The 22866-nt window shown below is 43.6% G+C and overlaps 1 protein-coding gene across 1 annotated transcript in view; it reads left to right on the top strand.

The window, feature by feature from the left end:
- Positions 1-1315: 1315 nt before the first annotated feature.
- ARL15 (ADP ribosylation factor like GTPase 15) overlaps positions 1316-22866 on the top strand; it is a 446241-nt gene continuing 424690 nt past the window's right edge. Inside the window, exon 1 of the mRNA XM_043887934.1 lies at positions 1316-1466. Within this exon, the coding sequence (XP_043743869.1) occupies positions 1419-1466 (48 nt within the window). The 5' untranslated portion in view covers positions 1316-1418. The remainder of the gene's footprint in view (positions 1467-22866) is intronic.

The following is a 22866-nucleotide window of genomic DNA, read 5'->3' on the forward strand; positions in this document are numbered from 1 at the left end:
AAGTTTGAGAGGCCTTTAACTTCTGCAGTTAATTTCAACCAGTTGTGCTGTAGTTTTGTAGTAGATAATCACCTCCAGAATCCAGGTCAAAAATCTTATTAACGTACATGTTTTTAAACACCAGGCCAAAAACAATCAAAATTGGATCTGAGGGCTTGATGCTATGGAGTCTTGTTAGCTTCTCCATAGCAAAAACTCATTGTAATGTCTTCAGAAGTATAATTTAGACACACACTTGGAGGAAGAAAAGCCCGAATCAGACAAGAACCAGGATAAGAACAGTCAAGGCTCTTTTTAAAGATTTAGCTGTTCATAGCCTAAACTGCTTTTTCCCTCCACGCCAAATGCAATATTGAAATTCTGGTGCCAGTTTCCACATTATTTACCAGGAAGTGCACACGTCAAATGCAGCTGCTTATAGATACTTTTACTTCTTAGAATGACATCGGGTCCCAAACACTGTTACTCGGGTCTTTTCAGAGAGCTTCTCATCCTATTGCTCATTCTGTGCAGGGGTAGCAGAATGGTGTACCGTGTAACTGGGCACGAAACGCGCAAAGAACTGACCAGCTGATGCTTCCCGAGAGTCCTGAGTCTACAACCGACTTATACAGAATCCCTTAACTTTTTTTTCTTTTCCTTTTCCGTCGGTGAAGAGCAGATTCTCCTGGGGGCAATCTAACGTTCTGATAAGAGGGTTACCTTCCAGGTTACCTCTAGCCGCGGGCGGGGCTTCTGTATACCCCCAGGACATCAGGCTGGAGCTGTCCACCTTCGCTTCACATCCTGAAAGTGGGGAGGGGCTGCCCCCGAGTCACAGGCTTGCCTGTTCAGAGTACCTTCTTACACATTCCAGTCACCCCAGCCGTGCATTCTCGAGGGCACAGGGCCTTCGGGAAATCGCTCCGGAGAGGGGCATTAAGTATCTGTGGTTTCTACGCCTCCCACGTTTCAGGGCGAGGTTCCTACTGGGAGATGGGAAGAGACTAAGCTCTCCTCCTATGGAACACTGTTCGGTTCCGATTTACCCAACTCGGAGGCCACGGAAGCACACAGAACTCCGGCGACGACAGCACCGGCTGATTTTCCGCTCTTCCCGGCTCGTTCTTCCGCCCGCGCAGCCCTAGCCCCCGCCCCTCGGCCCTCCTCACAGGAACCTGCGCCCGAGCCGCTCCCGCGCTTCTCCCCTGCCACCCGCAGCGGCCCGCCTTTTATAGACTCCACAGCCAATGAACGCTCTCCTTTCCTTCTGCCCGCCCGCCCGGCCAATCGACGCGCCCCTTGTGTAATCTTCGGCTCCTCGACTTCTCTCGGCTATTTTCGTTGTTGCTGGCTTTTTCAGGGGCTGGTTGCTCGCAGCCAGAGACGCTGCTTTTTTTTCCGGGTTCGGAGCCGTTCCGGATGCTTTAGGCTGCCGGATGTCTGATCTCCGGATAAGTGAGGCGTTTCTGTACATGGATTATCTGGTAGGTGCGGGGCAGGGGTGGCGTGTCGCCCCTCGGACCCCAGCGTGCCCGATGTCCCTCCGCCTGGAGGAACAGCCTTTTTGCTTTCTTTCTTTGGGATGGGATGCCTTTGGGGTTCTTTCTCCCGCAACCAGCTCTGGAGCTGTGCCGGGACTCAGAGGGGTGGCAGCTGAGGCGGTGGGACCGCAGCTCCCAGGGAGTGGTGGAACTGACAGGTAAAGGTGCGGCCCGGGCCAGCGGTTCTGTGGGGCGAGGGGCGCACGGGCGCTCCCCGAGAGATGGGGCCGCGGCGGCGGGGCGTCTTTTGCCCGTGGTCGGTTCTTTGCTTCCCTCTGCACTCCTGCAGAGGACTTTCTTTCCCAGGAAGCAGGAGTTTTCCCCTCTGCCTTTAGCAGAACTCCAGGTACTATTAAAGAGCCATAACCGGAATGGCTTACTAAGTGCCCGGCAGCCCCGGTCATTTGGTTGTTATTAGATCTCTAAAGCTATGACCTCGGTCGCTGCGAGGTTTTAAAAGCACATTACCATATAGTAGACGGGACTAAACTACATCGCAGCCTGGGTAGAAAGGACTGGGTAGGCAGGCATTGCCTCGCCGTCTCTGCCGTGGATGCTTCTCTTACCCGGTGCACAGATTGGACCCTGTCTGAGCTTTTTAGGCCAGGCTTGTGCTGAGAAGTTTAGGTGGGAAAACTGTCAGCTCAATGTTGGGGCTGAACATTGCTTTAAAAATGCACTTGATTTGTGTGTGTGTGTGTGTGTATAATTATGCAAAACACCGCATATTGTTCGAGAAATTATTTCCCCAGAGCTGCATGTTTGTGTTCATGGGGACCCTCATTAATGTTGGCTGTATTCAATCCTGAACAATTGCCAGCTTTACCTTTTTATCTAGAACCCCTGTTGCAATGCAGAGTTGAAGTAAACGGTAAAGACATTGACCGTCCTGTCATCTTGTTGAACACATGCTGTTGGTTTCTGCCTGCAGATTGGCCTGGCAGAGATTTGCCAGTGCCTTCTAGGAATTACACTAATGCTGTACTGAGAAAGACTGTGAATGCGTTCATAGTCAAGAAACTCTGGACAAGGACTGGTTTTGTAATGCTCTCTTGTGTTTGGGCTTATTTCCCCTAAATCTTCCTGGTTTGATGGGCTTGTGGGGAGGGCTGGTGACTGCAGTTAATATATGACCTTGTGCATTGAGGGGAGTCAAAAACTGAATTCAAATTCTGTTTTCTTTTGTTGATGTCAGTAACTTCCTCTGTCTTTGTGATAAAGGGACATTAGGTGCCCACAGTGTAGCCAGTTAAGGAGGTTATCTGATTGGGGGTTCTTTAAAATGCAAAGTGCTATGTAGGGTAAGAGAGTTGTCAGATGTTTCTTAAAGACTATTTTCTGAATTAAGTAATTGATTATTTTGTAGCCTGTCTCCTGCAGTACTATGGTTTTGTCTTGCAGTTTGCCCGAATTAAAGCCAAAGTTTGTTGAGGAAAGGGCTGCCTTACCTATACTAATGAAAGCTGATTTTGGATGCTTAGTTAAGTAGTTCCTAAAAAGGAACTTGCTATTTTATTTGCTGAGTGAGTTTTAAAGTTGCAAATGGCATTGTAAACCTCTCTTTGAGGTGCCAAACCCATTACAGCAGTTAGTGGGGGAAAACAATTGGAAGACTCTGGTTAATTACTCAGGTTCATTTCCTGATGGGGAATGCTTGTGGTGCTCTAGATTACCTTAAAAGCAGGTTCTTTCTTCCTCAATTTCCTAAGTTATGTGTCAAAATCAGTGGGCCCCAAATTTGACATGGCTTTTTTGTTTTACCTGCCTTGCCCCCATATACCCTATGCATTCCTGTTTTTAAAAAATCATTATTTTGTCACCTTGGTTATGCTTTTTAAAAAATTCACAAGTGTAGTGAAACAGTCCCATAAGAATCACTTGGCTAATCATTGTTGGTGAGGAAAAAACTCTTAAAGGAAATAAGTCAGTTCTGATGAGTGTGTCAAGTATCGGCTGTGAAAAGACTTAAGGAAATCCTTAAACCTTAAAGGAAAAAGCCTCTGTAGGTGGTCTTCTGTGTTTACATTTTACTTAGTTCTCAGAGAAAATGATGTTCCACACATCACTCCTCTTGCCTTTCAGATGGACTCATTTGCTTTTCCATAATTTTTATGTGGTGTTTATTAAAAACCAGTTTCTGAAAAATGAAAATCAGTTTCATTGACTGGCATCTTTAAAAATCAGTTCCCAAGTTCTTTTACTTACCTTCCAGAGAAAATGCACTCCTTTCATTTCTAGTTTGACCCTTCAGATTTTGCTGAGCTTGTGAACTAGAGTAAGTGCCCTGTCCATGCACTTGACAGGAATAGCGTGTATGCCATCTTCTTCTCTTTTCTTTTTAATCGGTGTTTGACTTTCTTCTTCTTGCTGCTGGAAGAGGGAGCTGCGTGTGTATGTATTGTCCATTGTTCTTTGGGCTGGATGGCATCACTTAACCTTTTTTAATTGCAGGAGAGTGGAAGGAAGAGAAATGAGAGAAAGAGGTGCTTTCAATAAGACTGTGAATATTAAACAGAGGATAAAACTCTTTGATCTTAAAGGCTACTGTTGATTTCTTTACTTGAAGGAAATGCTATGAATTAGAGGTGACAGATAAGGTGAAGCCCAGTGATAGTGCCTTTCTATTTAGGATAAAGTTTTGATTGATTTCAGTTTAGGAAACTACAATAATGGTAATTTATGTATCCTCAGTAATTACATGTATCACCCTGTACGCTATCTTTATTTGTTGAATTGAATGAATATGAGAGAGAAGGGACAGCTTTTCTCTCCAGCTTCTAAAGTAAGACAAGATAACATCTGTTTGGATTAGGTGTTTTACTCTGGGGAATGCAGAATGTATCTTTTACTCTTAACTTTAAGATTATCAAGGTATTTGTTTTGCCTGGGTGGCCATTTAAAAATGAAAATCTCGGTTTTCCAGTATTTAAATATAAAACTCTCAGTATTGACAGGCCATATACCTTTTTCCCATTTTAGGAGTGGCTTTTAAATGCCATGTTCCCACCTGTCAGGTCTGTAGGTGAAGATTCTGTTGCTGTTCCAGTGGGCAGTACCAGCATCTTCCTGTTTCTCTTCTGACAGGTAGAACTAGTAAGACAGTGTGTGGAACTTTCTGAATAAGAAGATAGTTAAGCTATACTGGAAAACGTGTTTACCAGGTTTTCCAGGAAGGTTGGACAAAATCAACTTCTAGATTCCTCTCGGTTTAATATTCTTTGTGTCCTGACTCATGTTGATTGGCTAGAATTTTACCTCTTCCTCCCTTCTGCCATCAAAATAACATCAATAAAATTTGGTATGCTTTGTGTAATGCCAGTGATGATTACATGGGATGATGGAGGGAGAGTGATTTATAAATAGCATGTTGCTTTTCAGATGTAGAATGTTAATATACTGTGGTTATGTTGCTCATATTATTCTTAAGCCTCCTATAGAATGACTGATGCCTCCTATAGAATGACTGTGACTGCCCAGTTTTAAAGATTGGGCTATCTTTTGAATTAGTCTCAGTATATGGAGAGATTTAATGTCATCAGCAAGCAGGAAGTTACAAGACTTCCTTGAGGATTGTTTACTACCTATAAAAAATAAAATATGTTCCTTAATCCATCTAACAAATATTTATGGGACCCTTGCTTTGTGCATGACCCTGAAAGTCGTGGAGGATGAGCCCCCACTGGGATCACCTTGGCTGTAGGACTGGAGGGGGTGGGTGGCCCTGCAGGAACCTGTGGCAGTGGACAGATAGGTAGGCAAGTCGGGGAGGAGGCAGCCTGGGATGTGCTCCTTGTCTCTCTGGTAGGTTTCCTCTGTGTGTTTCTTTGTTTCATTGTGAACTGAAATGCAAAGCTGGGCCTGAAAATGTGACATCTAAAAGTGCTTCTTTGGCTGCTAATTGTCAGATAATGATCATTTTACCTGTATGTTGGGTTTGGGATCTAATAAGGCCAGGGTTCTAGGTTTCTTTTTCTGTATAGGTTGGTGAACCTGGACTAGTTTTCTTGGTCACAGGCTATACCTGTCATATAAAAATTTGTGTGTTGATAGGGAAGATCAGGTCAAAGAAGATAGATGGATCAGCACAAACCCATCACCATTTGCAGAATACAAACCAAGTAACCAACCAACCAACCAAGAACAGAAGCTCTTGATGTATTGATACACAGAACTCTGAGGTTCTACTAAGTTGTAAGTGAGCCTATTCTAAAAGAGGAGTGAAGGCACAGTTATGACTTTTATCTGATGTTCCATGGTCTTAGAAGTGTGCTGTTTTTTAACTGTGAGTGACTAAGAATCTTATAACTTATGTGTTCTATGTATAAAGTGATAATATAGGCCATATATTTTTAATCTTAACTGCAGCTGGATTAGTTAGTCACATAGGTGTTCTTTTATTAATAAATCATATGATAAAAAGAACACAATAACTGGTTCTTTTAGCAAAAAAGTTTCAAAAATATCCAGACCGTGAGGCAGAAACTGCAGTAAAAGGCAGTAGCTCTGGTCCTTAACTGTCTGTGGCTCAGGCTTGTAGCATGAATCCCAAGAGAGCACACAGGGGAACATGATCCGTGTCCTCTGAGAGCTGGCATTCTGAAGGGTGCCTGAGCTGTGTGCTTGTAGGCATGCTGAGGGTGGGGGGAGTTAAGCATAGGTATTATGAGGCTAAAATAGTTACCGTTTATTGAGCACATGTTGTGGTGCCGGATAATGTAAATACTTTCCACATGTAATGCATTAAACCAAGGCTGAGAGAGGTTTTGTAATTTCCCCAAGTTCACACAGCTAACAAGTAATAGAGCTGGGACTGTGGTCCCAGAACCTTCCCTCTTCACTGCCTTCCTTCCAGCTTGGTGTTAAAGCTGTTGGAATGCATTTGAAGATTTTACAGTGTATTTCATGTAATTACCATGTTACTTCTCCAGTCAAGAAACCAGGGGCCAGGAGCAGGCTGGTCGATGTTCCCTTTGCTCAAAGACTTGTTTCTGCTAAATGACCCTTAAAAAGAAGGCTGGATAGAAAGAGAACCGTTTCGTGTCCTGAGCCTTCCACCCTGTGATGTCCTGACTCCAGGCAACTAGGTGACCTTCACCGACTAATGTTATATCAAATAACCACACGTGGGTTTCCAGGCAGCCTTGGTACTCCGCCCCCTAGTGTCACTTCAAGGACACCTTCAGAGTCACAAGCCCCAGTTGTCTTTTTGAAGAGATTCCCGAGACTCAGGAGCTATTTGGCAGTTTATTTGAAATCTGCTGTTCTCCTTAAGCAAGTGCTGCCTGTAAAGTGGGGCTTTGCCTAGCAGACACTACACCCAAGTGGCCTTTTGCTTATGAATTTCTGTTGGGCAGAGTCTCCTGATGCTAAAGGGTTTGCTTTCGAGGAAGAAAAGATTTTCAGAGAAAGTTTGGTAACTGCATTTTGGTTAACAAATGCTGATACTAAGCACAAATTGAGTTAAAAATGGGCTTTTATTTTGGAGCCTGTGGCCTCCTTGCTTATGCCGTGGCTCTTCCCCTGGCATCTCCCCAAATGCTTCTGTGTTTGGTTGAATCTAAGAAACCCAGTTCTTGTTGACCCTCGTTTCTGAGTATCAGCAAAGTGAACACATTTGCTCTTGGCAGGGCTGGCTTCATGGGCATGTGGCTCAGAAGGGCCCCTATGCTTGGCTGAATGCTCTGTGGTTGCCATCTTAAAACTCTTAATTTGGGGCGCTTTGCAGTTGTTTTCATTATCTGAATCTGTAACTTGTATCAGTGCAGGGTCCCTGACTATCTTGATTATCCTTTTATCACTAGAATTGAGTCTGATGCAGTGTGAATACAGAACTATATATCACGTACTATGCAGAGTGTTTTTACCTGCATTACCCAATTTAATCCTTCCAGCAGTCCTGTTGACCAGCTACTGCTGACTGACAGACATACTGACTTAGAATAGGAGGGTGCTTAAGGCTCTGTGAGGTGGAGTAATGGCTGGGATCATGTAACTGAGTGTCAGGGCTAGGGTACCAGCCAGCTTGGGGATTCCAAGCCAATGCATGTAAGCGTTATTCAGTACTGCTGTAACTGGTAATAATTAATAGTTAAGAGGATGAGTGAGGGGGGCCATGATTCAGACACAGGACTGGAAATTGGGAGGTTACTTGATTGCTGCCGTCACCTGTGAGAAGCCCTCCTGGGAACTCAGTGACAGCTCCGCTGCAGTTGAGGAAGTACACGTGTCTGTACCTTAAGGTGAGAGACTTCGCTCACCTTTTGCACCCTCCCGCCCCACCCTGGTGCATAAGCATGGGCGCTCTGCACTTTGGTTCATAGCCAGATGCACATGATTTTGCAGGAGCATCTCATTTATCAGGCTCCTTTGTACCCAGATTTGCTGGGAATGGTTCTGACTTCTGCGTTGCTTCTCTCCGGGTCACGGACTTCGACCCTAGCAACTGTGGCCATGTCTCCCCCAGAGGGATTCCTGAGAGTTCTTTTCTCACCGAGAGAGAGCAGCTTTTCCAGTCTCTCTGGGGGAGCAGTTGATAGTCTGGAGCCATCCCAGGACCATTGGTTGAGGTGCAGAAGACCTGAACTAGTTCCTTGATCAGTCTGTACATGGAGTCAGGAGCTAAAGCAAAATATGATTCTTTCACAGTTTTATCTTTAATAAATGCAAATGTTCAGAAAAGTACAGAAAATGAGAACACACTTCTGTGTACCTACCTCCCTGATGAAAGCTGTTAGTATGTTGCCGTTTTAACTTCAAAATGCTGGATGCTTTTTAAAAAAAGAAACTTGAATGGGAAAGCCTTCTGCTCTCCCATGCTTTCTTCATCCTTCTCCATGGTGACAACTACCCCAAAGCAAGTGGGCACTGTTCTTAAGTGTGGGTTTTTTTTTTTTTTTTGCATTTTTTAAATTATATTTGCATATATGTGTAAATAATATGGTACTCTTTGTGGTTAATAATTTTAATAAAATTGTAACATATCACCCTTATTGTCTTGAAACTTTTTATTTCTGTAATGTTTTTAAGATTAATAAATATTTCTGTTTGTATTAATAGATATTTATTTTATATTTCTAGTTTAGATACTACCATTTCTGGCTTTATATGTAGAGATCTTATTTGGATTTTATGGGAAGCTCAAAGAAAAGGTGTTGGTTTTGAGACATGATTGTGTATGTGTGTTTACTTGTTTTTAGTACCACACAATGGGTCATATGAACTGTTTAATGAAATTTTATTATGTGCATTTCAGTGAATCATAATTTTATTAACTTATCACCTTATCACTGATTATTCTAAATTTCAATTTTTTTAGTATTGGTATTTGTTATAAATAATGCTGCAATGGACATTCCTTATAAGCTCTTGGATATTTTATGATAGTGTATTGTAAGCAGCAGTAGTCCTATGGTTTCAAAAAGAGATTTTGATGCCAAGTAAGTTTGGAAACTAGGTCAAACAAAATTAAACAAGTTTCTTTATTGTGTAATCATTAATATGTAAATATTCACAGTGCATCTCAAAAAAGGAGATTATTACTGGCAGTGTTTCTAATCCTTTGGAATATTTTTTTTTTTTTTTGGAATATTTTTATGATCAAGTTCTAGTAGATTTTATGTAGAATCAAAAGGTACCTACATTTTAAAGCTTTGACTTATTGATTAAATAAGTTAATAAACCATGCATGGATATAATCAGCTGCTGTTTGTTAAATCAAAGTTATGTAATAGTCAAGATGGTGATAATGATGATGATTGAGAATTTACTTTGTCCTAGATTCTGCTCAGTCACTAAGTCATGTCCAACTTTTTGTGACTCCATGGACTCTAGCCCACCAGGCTCCTCTGTCCATTGGATTTCCCAGGCAAGAATACTGGAGTGGTTGCCATTTTTCTCCAGGGGATCTTCCTGACCCAGGGATTGAACCCATGTCTCCTGCATTGGCAAGCGGGTTCTTTACCACTGCACCACCAGGGAAGCCCCCTAGATTCTGCAGGATCTAACCCAGGTCTCCCGCATTGCAGGAGGATTCTTTACCAGCTGAGCCACCAGGGAAGACCAAGAATATTGGAGTGGGTAGCCTATCCCTTCTGTAGCAGATCTTCCTGACCAGGAGTCGAACTAGGGTCTCCTGCTTTGCAGGCATATTCTTTACCGGCTGAGCTACCAGGGAATCCCCTAGATCCTGCAGAGAATGCTTAATATGCATTTGCCGTTTGTTTGGTCTTTTCATTGACCTTGTGAGGTGCTAGAATTTGTGTTTTTGTTTTATGGTTGAGGAAACTGAGGGACAGGAGTAACCTCAGCTGTCTCAGTTGTTATGAGGGTTGGCAACACATTTGTAATCTTACTGTACGTGTTTTCATTATTGTGATAGAGAAGAAAAAGTTTGAAACCCTGTATTTGATTTCCCAGATAGTCTACCATTACCTGCATGATATAAGGTGTTTCCAAGTGTCAGTCTGTAGCAGAAAGGAAAAGTCAAGAATGTTACAAAGTCATCATACATTTAATTTATAGACTTAAAAATATGAGGTTATATCTTTCCAGCTTTTTGTGGATGTTAGAATATGCTGTCTATTCTCATGATAATGAACAACAGTATCTTTGTCTATCTCAGTGTTATTACCTATCAGAATAAAAGGATGATAATTCTTAAACGTCCTCAAGTTTGTATGTATGTATTAATATTTAGAATGTACTTACTTCTAAAACCCAAATGCTGAGAACCTGGTCTAAGATTAATTCAAACCACAATTTTTCATTTGAAAAAAAATTCAGATAGCATCCGAACCTCTGTGATGAATATTGATTATGTTTTTTTTAGTGCTAAAGTGCTTTTTTAAAAAAAATTGCTTTATAATTTCCATACGGATTGGTATGAGTCCATATAATGGCATCAACAGAAGTGGGGAGCAAGTGGAGATAAAAGTGAATCATTCTTCTCCTCTATGTCCTTGACCTTGATTCCGCAATCCCCCCATCCCTGCCACCCCCCTCCCCCACCCTGCTTCAGTGACACTGTGGGGATTTTTTTACTCTCCAAAAATGGCAGTGTACAATTTTTGTGGAATAATGTAACCAAACATTATGTAGGAACAGATTCTTGTACATTTTAACAGCTGGGCGCAAAAGATTTTGTTTTTGATCTTGGGTAAACCATGTTTTTTTTTTTTGGTCTGTTCTGCAAATTACTTATATTGGGACTTCTAGTCCCCAAAAGAATGTTAAAGTTAATTTTTACTATCACTTAAATTTTATTTCCTTTTTCTTGCTCTGATTCAGGTATTTTTTAAAGATAGTAATTATGACTAGTAAATGAGAATCTTATTTACAAAAAAAACTTTCACAAAGGGCTTTTTTGAGGGTTGAATGAGAATGTATATACTGGACTTCTTGAATATAAGCTGTTACATAAAACGAATGTTCACTTATGTTTTTCTAATCATATTTTTTAGTCACCAAATTGCCTTCTTTTTAATTGAAGTGTAATTTACATACAGTAACATGTACAGTCTTAAAGGTACAGCTGGATGAGTTTATGGGTTTTCCTGGTTGCTCAGTAGTAAATAATCTGCCTGCCAATGCAAGAGATGCAGGTTCCATCCCTGGGTCAGAAAGATCCCCAGAGAAGGAAATGGCAACCCACTTGAGTATTCTTGGCTGGGAAATCCCGGGGACAGAGGAACCTGGCAGGCTACAGTCCTTGTGGTTGCAAAGAGTCAGACTGACTTAGTGAATAAACAACAGTAACGAAGATGAGTTTATATGTACCTGTGTCTTGTAACCACCCCCAGGTGGATATGTAATACCCCAGAAGGCTCTCTAGGGTACTCCTGCCTAGGTGTTCGTTCCTACGCAGTGTTGACATAGATTAGTTTGACCTGATTTTGAACTTCATATAAATGGAATCACAGCTAGGTGTTCTTTTGTGTGTAGTTTCTTTTACTCAGCATGCCTGTGTAATCCATCCATGTTGCATAAACCAGTTCTTTTCTGATTGCAAATTAATATTGTATGAATACACTACTACTAAACTGTTCATTCTATTGTGATGAGCATTTAGGTTGTTTCCAGTTGGGGTATTTGGAATAAAGCTGCTACAAACGTTTTTGTTATGGTTTTGGGGGAAGTAACACATTTTTGTTGGGTAAAGCAGAATTTCAGGTTCACGGGGCATACACATGTTTAGGTTTACTAAGTACTGCCAAACATTTTCCAAAGTAGTTTTGCCACTTAGACTTGTACCAGTAGTGTAAAAGGTCCAGTTATTTCGTATCCTCACCAATAGTCTTTACTTTGTCAATCATTAGTTTACTTATTTTGATGGGTGTGTACCCCACAGAAATTTAAAGTTGCCCAGAGCTACTTCCATATGTTCAGGCGTGAAAACAATATAATATAAGAGGATCATAAGACAGATTTTTTTAATTTGAAGAAATTAGTTGGCCGTATTCTTTGGTTGTGTGATTTCACTTGAAGATCCTGTCTTGCTGGAGAGGTACTGTGGAGGTCAGTTGACCTGGTAGTATTCCTGGCTTTACAAGCAACTCAGTGTAAGGTTTGGGCAAACCAGTCAATGTCACTGTCTTCAATTTCTTCATCTATAAAAAGGTGAGATTAATTAGATATCTTAAGTGTTTCTTTTATTTCAAAGTTTTCCTTAAGCATCTTGTATCCTTCTTGGAATAGCTATCCTTTTCTCCATTTTTTCTAATTCTTTAAGTGAGTGATCATAAATTTGCCTTTACATAATTATCATTTATTCAAGCAGCTCTAATTTTGTATAAGCCTTTTGTATTCTGGTGCTGTCCTGGGCACTAGGGATATACAAGTGAATAAGACATTGGCTTGCCCTCAAAGAACTCATACTCTTGTAGAGATGAAAACTAAGCAATCATGTTATGGAGTGGCATATTCTACTCAGAGGGAAATACAGGTTACTAATAGAGTATATGAAAGGGAGTCTTAACCCGGACTTGAGGGCCAAAGAGAGCTTTTCAGAGGAGTCATTTTTAATCTACAACATTGAAGTTGAGGAGTGTTGGCCCAGTGACAGGCAGGGTCAGGGCCAGGCAGAGGGAACAGCATGTGCAGGGACTTGGGGGTGAGTAACCCCGTCACTTTGAGAACTCCCAGGGCTCAGTGTGGCTGGAGCAGAGTCAGGAACAGTTGGGTACACTTTGCTGCAGAGTCCGCCTAGGGTCACATCGTGGGAACCTTTAAAGTTTGCCTAGGGCGACATGGTCAGGTCAGGCTGCAATGTGGACAGGCACTGGAAAGGGCAGCGAATGGGAGGAAGAAGCCCAGTTTGGAAGAGGCTATCCTGCTTCATGAGTGAGATGATGGTATTCACAGCCAGATAGAGGCAGGAAGGATGCAGAAAAGTAAATGGATTTAGGTAACATCTGTGAATTGCCAGGATTTTGTAATTGACTGTAGAAGATGAAAACAAAGGAGATTTTAGGGATAATTTTCAGGTTTTTGATTTGAGCATTGTTCTGATTATCTATTACTGAGTAACAAACCACCTTAAAACAGTGGCTCAATAACAGTCATTTTTTTAAACTCATGAATCTGGAGGTGAATTGGGTTCGACTAGGCTGTTCTTGCTCAGGATTCCTTATTAAGTTACCATCAGATGGTGGCTGGGTGCATCTCAAGGCTTCTTAGAACACTGGTCTGGCAACATGCAAATCTGGGGGATTGGAAAATGTGGACTCCTGGGGCATTTCTCTTCGTGTATCTTTCTACATGAGGCCTCAGGGGGCTGCACTGCTTACATCCAGATTGAAGGCTCACAGAGTACATTTATCAGGAGAAACTGGTGGAAGCTACTGGTCTTTCTAACCTGGCTTCAGTAGTCATGCAGCATCACTTATATGGCCCTTGTTCATCAAGGCAGTCACAAGGGCAGGAGACAGGCACCACCTCTGGGTGGCAGGAAGTCAAAGGGTTTATGGGCATGTTTTAGAACCATTGTAGACATCACGGAGGCGAAACGGGTCATGTACTGTGGTAGGTGACACTTGAAGGAGTAGCACATGGAGAGGCAAGTGAAGACTTTGAGTTCAGAGTTTGTACTGCTTGTGGGAAGTCCAAATTGAGATCCAGTGTGAGAATCTGAATTATGTGGGAGCTTAGAGGTGAGCTTTGGATGAGTTAAAAGCAGTATGTAACATTATCGTTACTTGCTGTGTGTGTTTGTGTGTATGTGCTCAGTCATGTCTAACTCTTTGTAACCCCATGAATTGTGTAGCCCAACAGACTACTCTGTCCGTGGGATTTTCCAGGCAAAAATACTGTAGTGGGTTGGCATTTCGTACTCCAGGGGATCTTCCTGACCCAGGGATCAAACCTGCATCTCTTGCGTCTCCTGTATAGGCAGGCAGATTTTTTACCACTAGCACCAACTGCAAAGCCATATATATATGTGTGTGTAACTGTGTTATTAAATTATCATTGTGAGACACAGTGCTAAGTATTTTTCATGCATGATTTATTGCTTTTCTCCTTTTAGAGATTAGAATCTGAGACTTAGAGAAATTATGTCATGCCTGCAATGTGATGGAGCCAGGTAATGAACCCAGGTCTTACTAATGTCTGACTTCACATCCTTAACTGTTTAGATGGTAACTGAAGCCATGGCCACATCTGAGCTCACCCAGGGAGGGTTGTGCTCAATATGGAAGGGAGAACCCGAGGAAGTCTAGTGTCGCTCTCTGGGCTGGTACACATTAGGCACTTGGTTTTTGTGGGGTCAGCAAAAGGAAAGGAATCTTGAGAGAGAAAGAGAGCTGCAAGGTTGGGAGAAAACCTGCAGAGTGTCGCGTCCCACAGGCTGAGAAGGGAGACCTTCCAGGAGGGGGATGTAGCCAATTGTGTTTCCCGTGGCCCAGAGATCATGGAAGATGATGGCTGCGTGGTTACCTTGGTCAGAGGCTCTTAGAGGCCCAGTGGGAAGTGAGGAATTGACACCGCTGCAGTCAAGGCTGTCCGGAAATTTCACCATGGATGAGAAGAAGACTCGGGCTGGACCTGGAAGGTGACTCGGGACATTGAGGGACTGCTTTCCTTTCTAAAGGGGGCTGAACTTGAGATGGTTAAATGCCGATGAAGTGGAACGTGAGGTCGTCTTGCTGAAGGTGACTGAAATATGGTTGCCTAGGGGTTGGAGCTGAAGTAGCTGCAATGAAAGACCAGGGCAATGATGACCAGGGCACAGATGCGTTGGTTGTGGTGCACTGTTGAAGTCATCGGAGACCATGACCCAGCAATGACAAAAATCTGATGTCTATGGTACTTTTGTTTTTTTCTCTTCCAGACTTTGGAAACGAAGGTTTCAAGAAGGTGGACAGTTAGATTGATAAAAGTTGGGCTTTTTCCAGGGTGAATTACTGGGTGGATAATGGAATAGAGGAAGTTTAGGACATGGGCAAGAGGTTGGTGGACGTGATAGACCACCGTGAGCTCCGAGTTAGTGGAAAGGAAGGAAGGGTGAGGAGAGGATGTGAGGATGGGTGGTGCTGAGGGGACTGAACAATAGGTGTTATTTGGAATAACTGTTCAGAAAACTGAGGGAGAAAACTCATTGTGGGAGACAATAGGGTATATGAATTTAAGATTGCAGACATAGAATAGTTTTTGGAGAGAAGGCTCCAATGTGTGACTGTGGTTGGCCTTGGGAAAGATGGGGAGCTTAGGAAGTAGAAGAGGAAATGTACCCAAGGTGCTGGGTAGCGCACCCTTGTGGTTGACAAAGTTGATAGGACTTGGGCTGGAGCAAAAGGCTGAGGCAGATTCAGAAATCCTCGGTGAAAGAGGGGAAGGTTGGCCGACATCCTTGACAAGCAAAGGCGGACAGCACTAGATGTTTAGAGCTCATTGCCCTGAGTCTTGAAAGGAGTAGGGGAGAAGGAGGGCTCTGGAGATCCTCCAGGGTGACCTCCAGGGACTGAGTTAGGCCATAGGGGGCACTTAGGAAGCCTTTGTGGGTGTAGAGGAGTTTTTCTTTCATTGTTGTGTACGGCAGGTTCTGAGCTGAATTGCCGGCCTGGCTCCACCGCTCTAGATTTGGCAAGTTGCTTAACTTCTCATTGTCTTATTTTCCTCCTCTGCAAAGTGGGATAGTAAGAGTGACTACCTCTTGGGTTGGTTGTGAGGATTAACTAAAATAGCACAAGTACTCTAGAACAGTGCCTGACACCTCTTTCTCTGTCACCCCCCACTCCCCTTACTGTTGTCCTAGCAACAACATGGAAAACTGCTTCACAGTGTTATACATTGGCAGGCACTTTCTAAGGGCCCTGTGAGGTAGGTGTCATCTCTTATTTTTCAGATGTTAAAACTGAGACATGGAAAGGTTAAGCAACTTGTTGAAGGAAATACAGCTAGGAAGTGGCAGAGTTATGCTTTGAACCCAGGAAGCCCTCCCTTTTAACCAATACTGCATAATTAATGCATATTAACTACCCCACCATCCCGCCTTCTACCACCGGCCCCTGAGCCACCCCCGGTACAAACACCACCGTGTCAGAGGCCTCTGTGGAGAGCTGGAGAGGGACTGGACTTGTGAGAGGTTGAAGTGCTGGAGAGGAGGCACAGAGCCTCCGGAGTGTGGGGTAAGAATAACTGTAACACGGAGGATGGTGGAAGCAGGTGGATGTTGTCCCAGAATCATTTGGTGTAGCAGCTCCCTGGTCAGGCAGGTGGGAGAAAGTGGGCCCAAGTTGGTTGTGCTGCAAGGATGGAGTCCTTGTTCGGATAAATGGACCCAAAGCTCAGTTACTTGATTCCTAAGACCCTCAGTCTACTCTGCTGCTAAGAGCACTTGTGCTTCCAAAGGCGTCTTGGTCCCTGGTGAGAGAGGGGACAGGGCTGTCTTAAGGGAGCCTGTCAGCATCTGGCTCTTTCCACATGGGCTGTGTCTCCTAGGAGGCGGTGTGTGGTTTAGGTCCTTCAAACCTTCCCATACCAGACTCCCAAGGGCAGAGCATTGGGGGTCAAATGTGCTGAGTCCAGAAGCTGAGGATGGCCCAGACTTCCCAGTAGACCAAAAGCTGGTCGGTCTCAGGCAGCTTCTCGGTTTTGTGACGGCAACTTGCTTAGGGCTGGTTTGTCAGAGCAGCTTCTGTCCAGACAATCACGTGGTAATCTGGGTGAATTGTTAATAACACTGCGAAGACTGTGCGAGCCTGGCTTCTGTCTAAAGTGACCACAGAGTGTAGTGTTGCAGGAATAACTTCCAGTTGGAAAGTTCATCTTTTCCTGCTCACTCTACTCAAAGCCTTCTCTCTTGCAGTCTTCCACTGACAAGCCTGAATTGAGGCTCCCTACAGGGCTGCTCCGGTAAGCTCACTGGACACTAACTACACAGAGGTGCCCGACCAAGGGGGCAGGCATGCCTGCGATCCAGCCCCCAGCCAGCTTGCCAAGGTCCCCACTGCACGCTGGCAGAGAGGTGCTGATGCGCTCGCTACAGCCTTGCCTTGGCTCTCTGTTACTGGACAGAACACAGTGTCGCAGTGCAGGGCTGGGCTGTGGGCTTCTTGGCCTCCCCAGAGCCCGACATAGGTACACAGGACGGCTACTAAGTCAGTGGTTGGGCTGAGAGGCTGCACAGGCTGACTCCAAGGTCAGTGCCCTGCATTTGCTCTGTCACTTGCCTAGTGTGTGGCCTCTGTGCCTCAGTTTCCTCATATACGAAATGGGCATAATACTACCACTCAGAGTTGAGTTAAAATACATTAATATGAAAGCATTCAGTAGAGAGCCTAATACCATGAGCATGATAAAAGTATTTGCTGTTACTGGATTGGAACTTTCTACATAAAAGAAGAACTTAAGATTCTATTGTCACCAAAAAGACCCCATTCTGACTCTATTCCTTTTTCTAATACCAGCTTTTCAAAAATCTTTCTGCCCCTACCTAATTAACATAGTGCAGAGTAACTAGATTAAAAATATTGCAGCTGCTGATTCTTTGTGTTGGGGGTGGTTCTGTGCACTGGAGCACGTTTAGCTGCATCCCTGGCCTCTATGCCCTTGTTGCTAGCAACACCCAACCTCTCCTCCACTCCAGCCATGACATCAGAATGTCTCCAGATATTGTCAGTGTTCCCACGGGGCAAAAAACCAGTGTAAGAACCTCCAAACCAGACTATCTAGTTTCTCATAACTCAGTATCAAATTTCCAGAAGGGAGAATCTGGTTGGCTCGGCTTGGCTCCGGGTCCGATTCGATCCAATTAACTGTAGGGCTTTGGATCACTTGGCAGAATCTGGCTGCCAGGAGGAGAGGGCACATCCTACTCCCAGATAAGAGGGATGGACACATATTCTAGGAAGGTCTTTCCACTTCTGTAACTCCAGTGAGCTGTTCTAGTCTGACTCTCTGTACTGTATTTGTAGGATATTGAGGGGGGAAAAATATTGCAGCTGCTTATTGATGGGTTAAGTGGCAGCTGTTTCTCATTTGTAGGGGTGAAAGGTCCTGGCATGGCAGAGGGTAGCCCACGTTCTGCCACAGGCTGGTTCTGCTGTTACATAAGTGTGGCCAAGTGAGTCAACTCACTTTAAGGGGGCAAGTTTTCTGAGGTCTTACTGTAGATTGCACTGTTGCTTGGAACTCTCAACTTCTCTTTTGTCGCAAACAGGTTGAGAGTCAAATTTCTGCTTTTGAGAACTTTTCTTCCCTTAAACGAGTGTTTCCTGAGAGGCAGCATGTTATAGACAGCTGAGCACTGGGCTGATTTATTGGATAATGTTGTCATTTTTAATGTTTCCTGAATGTGCTTTTTTTTTTTTCACATTACTGTGCTGGATGTAGAAAACCTCTTGTGATGTTTGAAGTTCTCTTCCTCTCTGTTTTATTTTACATAGAAATATTGTACGTCCCTGGTGTTCACCAGTAATATTTCTTAGTGTAACATGATTTTCCCTATGATTTATTGGGTTTAAGATATGTGTTCTAAAGACTGGGTCACTGAGACAGGATTATTCGATCATTCCTGGGCTTCCTTTGGGTTTCCTGACTTTTTCAGGGCCCCTGTGAGCTGATCCTGGGCTGTGGGCAGAATTACTTCATGAGCCTGAAGAGGAGCTATTCTCTGTCATTTTTGTGGACTCAGGCTGCAGTTTATATTATTGTGTGAGTGATTTTAAGACAACAGCAGCAATAGCAAATGAATATTCTTTTAAAGGTGAATGTGCATGCAGATATAAAGAACAAATTAGCGGTTACCAGTGGGAAGAGGGAAGGAGGGAGGGGCATGATAGTAGGGGAGTAAGAGTTACAAACTATTGTGTATAAGCTACAAGCATGTATTGTACAACTTGGTAAATTTAGCCATTATTTTATAATAATGTAAATGGAGTATAATCTTTGAAATTTGTGAATCATTTTATTGTATACCTGTTAACTTACATAATATTGTATATCAGCTATACTTCAATTTAGAAAGTCTCTGTGTAGATTAAATCAAAATAAAGAAATTTCAATTAAAAAAAGAGTGGGTTGCATTTTCTTGGATTTTCAAAATTAGCAAGGACTTTTCTTTACTAAACAACATTTCAGTCACTATTGATTTGCTCAAAATGAAACATAGTGACTTTAGGTCCTCAATTTTAATTCAGATGTGCAGCCCTGTGTTCAAATACCTAGTTACAGTAGAATAGGGATCTGCTAGGTTTTAAAATAATTCCTTGAAGGATATTTGTCCAGATTAGTTTTGGAAAAAGTAAAGCCCTATTTCTACCCTCCCCGATCCCTTCCCCATCTTCTCTTTCCTCTTCCTGTCTAACTTTCCTCATGCCACAAATGCTTATTCTTTTAACTCAATTTTATTAATCTCCTTGATTATTACAATTAACACGATAACAAATTGGTCATAATTTGCTATGTTACAGTTTTTAGCAAATAGAAAACTGGCAGACAGGATAGATCAAGATCTCTTCCTATGTCAGCCATCCAGTGCATGCCATGAAGTAGTAACTGTGCATCAAATCCTGAATTAACTCAGACTTTTGGTCACTCAAAAATAAAGCACTAACAGAAGTAAAACTCACAGTGAACATCTCTGACTCACAGACAAGTATCTTTCTGGCCAGATATGCCTTCTAGAACCCAGTGGCCCAAATCAGTCAGGACTTGCTCAGATTTTTTAGTTTTTTAGAGGAGATCCTAAATATTTATTGTTTTATGGTTTCAAGTAATTATTCAGTCAGAAAAAGTGCCAAAGTTTAATTTGCTCATAAAGTTTTCCCCCAAAGTATTCCATTTTTTGTTAAACATCAGGGAAGGTTTTCTGTGTAATTGAAACCTTAAGAGACTCTAAGAACTGTAACACGGAGAATACAATTTCTTCATGGAAACTTGTGGGGAAGGAACCCTTGTTTAGGAAAGTGAGCCAGGAGAAGGATGGAGGGAACTGATGAGGGGCCTAAGGTGTAGAGGGGCAGGAGAACCTGCTTCCTGCACAAAGGTGGCAGCAGGAGAATGTCCAGGACACGATGTCCTGAAGGCCTCTGCCACCAAGCATGTTAGCAAACGTGGACTCTCTCCACTTGCTCTTTCAGTTCCCACCTCAGTAAATGTGGCAGCAATGGAGGCAGTGCTGTCCAGGAGAGGAGGCGGTTCTACCATGTGTCTGTTAGATTTCCACAGAGGGGCCAGGAGATTCAACAGCCTTCTAGTGAGGAGATTTCTTTTTTACATATCTGGTAACAAGAAGTACATTTTATTACTGCCATTTGTCTCCATGGAGTTTCTGAGTGCATTTAAAATAAGAAATTCTGCTTCAAGTTACAGCTTTGCAATATTGAGAGAAACTTAAAAAGTGCTTTCAAATTTTTTTCTAACTCTACCTGGAAGGAGGAAGAGAAACCATCCGAGGCCAGGGATTCATGATGGCTCATGGCGAGTGATCCAAGATGGGAGGGCTGCCCTGTGGCACCTTTGAGCTCCCAGCTGGGGGCCTCCAACAAGTCACTCTTGTGGGGGACACAGCAGCTTGCTCCTCAGGTACGCTCCCAGTGCCCTGCCCTGCCAGAGAAGTTACCTGGTGGGCCAGCTGCAGAAGGTGCTAGAGGTCTTTTGCACCAGGCTCTGCTGGGCCCCTCTTTTCTCTACACCCAACTTCTCTGCCTGCCTTGGACCCAACAGTGAGAAGCTATGGGAACCCAGGCCTCTCCCATCTAGTGGGATGAGAGGCCCAAAGACGGAACACACATTCATGGGCTGGGGAAGGGTGACATCACCTTTGACCTCAAACCCATTACTGTTGGGGGATTTGTAAGGCGTAGAGAGATGTTTTGGTCTACAGAGGCAAACCCCAAATCAGCGGAGGGTCAGCCACAATTACAGAGTTCCTGATTCCTGACCTGGTATGCAGCATCATACTTTAACCTGCAATTTCAATTTGATTAGACTGTTATTAGTCAGCTTACAAATTTGCTAGGGGAAAAGAACTCTTAGAGAAAATCTTGAAGAGGATGAAGGAGCAGAAAAGTTACAGAGATATACATTTATTTATATAATGCCAAAAGAGGCATCATCAAAAAGCTTCATGTTGAAGATAATTCCATTGACAACAAACTTAAAAACAGAATCATAGTTTTTCTGTATTTTGGATAATCTTCAGATTTCTCATGATACCACTGCTGATGCTGCTGAGCCCTGGGGAACAGGACACAGAAACTGAACAGAGCCAAAGCCCAGCCTTGGATGGACCAGCTGGTGGGGGGTAGCAGCAACTGTCGGCAAGTCCAGAGTTGACTGCAGTGATGTATTCAAACAAGCCCCGCCTCAGTGTTTTATATCCAGTCTCCTGGTTTTCAGAAGTTCCTTAGAACACGATCTGAATACACGATCTGAATGGGTGTTTATCAGTATGTCTCTCAACCAGAAGCCTCTGGGCTTCCCTGGTAGCTCAGATGATAAAGAATGTACCTGCATGCAATGTAGGAGACCTGGGTTTGGTCCCTGGGTTGGGAAGATCCCCTGGAGGAGGGCATGGCAACCCACTCCAGTATTCTTGCCTGGAGAATCCCTGTGGACAGAGGAGCCTGGCGGGCTCCAGTTCGTGGGATCGCAAAGAGTCAGACACAACTGAGTAACTGAGCACATCAACCAGAAGACAAAACCAGTCATCCACCTACTGGCTCAGGTGTGTACTCTGCATGTAGCCGTTACAGATGCAGAATACAAATGCCGATAGAAAGGCGTAAAAAGGCGCGGACTTTCCTCCTTGGTTCAGAAACAGGAAAGTCAAGGCCCATTGCACATAGTGGATGAGAAAAATGGCAAGGAGGATGCAGTTGGGCCAGCGGTTGAGATGCTTGACAGTGCCTGTGAGGAGCAACGGGGCCAGCGAGGGCAGCTCCCGCACAGCCTAGGCGGCTCCAGCTGGCAGCTGAAAGGTGGAAAAGATATGTAACAGATATCTTGTCACTTCTCCCCCTTGTGCCTTTGGCAGAAACCACTGTTGATCACAGAACCCTTTCCCTCTGAGCAGGGATGAAGGCTCAGAATTCTCCATGCAATGTATTTTCCATTGTCTGGGCCTGGTATATATAGTGAAACCTATTTGCTGTTCTTGATACAGGTAAAAGGTGACAAATGTGAGCAGAAGAAGGAAGTACTTGGGCTGAGCTTAGAAAGGCGATATTTAGACAGATACAGAGCAAGGGGCAGATTGTGTGGGGCTCTCCCTGTGGAGAGCAATGTGGACAAAGCAACTGCATAGAGTTCTGCTGGTCCCAGGACCAGGGGGTGCTGGCCTGGCCAGAAGGGAGGATTCTGTTGGGTGTGGTAGAGATAACGAGACAGATAGTAGGGTGGGGCTAGATTAAGGGAGAAGTGGCCACAGGACTGGAAAAGGTCAGTTTTCAGTCCAGTCCCAAAGAAAGGCAATGTCAAAGAATGTTCAAACTACCGCACAATTGCACTCATTTCACACGCAAGCAAAGTAACAGCCTCTAACAGTACGTGAACTGTGAACTTGCGGATGTTCAAGCTGGATTTAGAAAAGGCAGAGGAACCAGAGATTAAATTGCCAACATCTGTTGGATCATCAAAAAAGCAAGAAAGTTCCAGAAAAACATCTGCTTCATTGACTACGCTAAAGCCTTTACCTGTGTGGATCACAGCAAACGGTGGAAGATTCTTCAAGAGAAGAGATCACCTGACCTGCCTTCTGAGAAATCTGTATGCAGGTCAAGAGGCAACAGTTAGAACAGTTAGAACATGGAACAAAAGACTGGTTCCAAGTCGGGAAAGGAGTACCTCAACGTTGTATATTGTCACCCTGCATGTTTAACTTATAGGCAGAGTACATTATGAGAAA

This window comes from Cervus elaphus, chromosome 25 (assembly GCF_910594005.1).
Source record: "Cervus elaphus chromosome 25, mCerEla1.1, whole genome shotgun sequence".
In the NCBI taxonomy this organism is placed as follows: domain Eukaryota; kingdom Metazoa; phylum Chordata; class Mammalia; order Artiodactyla; family Cervidae; genus Cervus; species Cervus elaphus.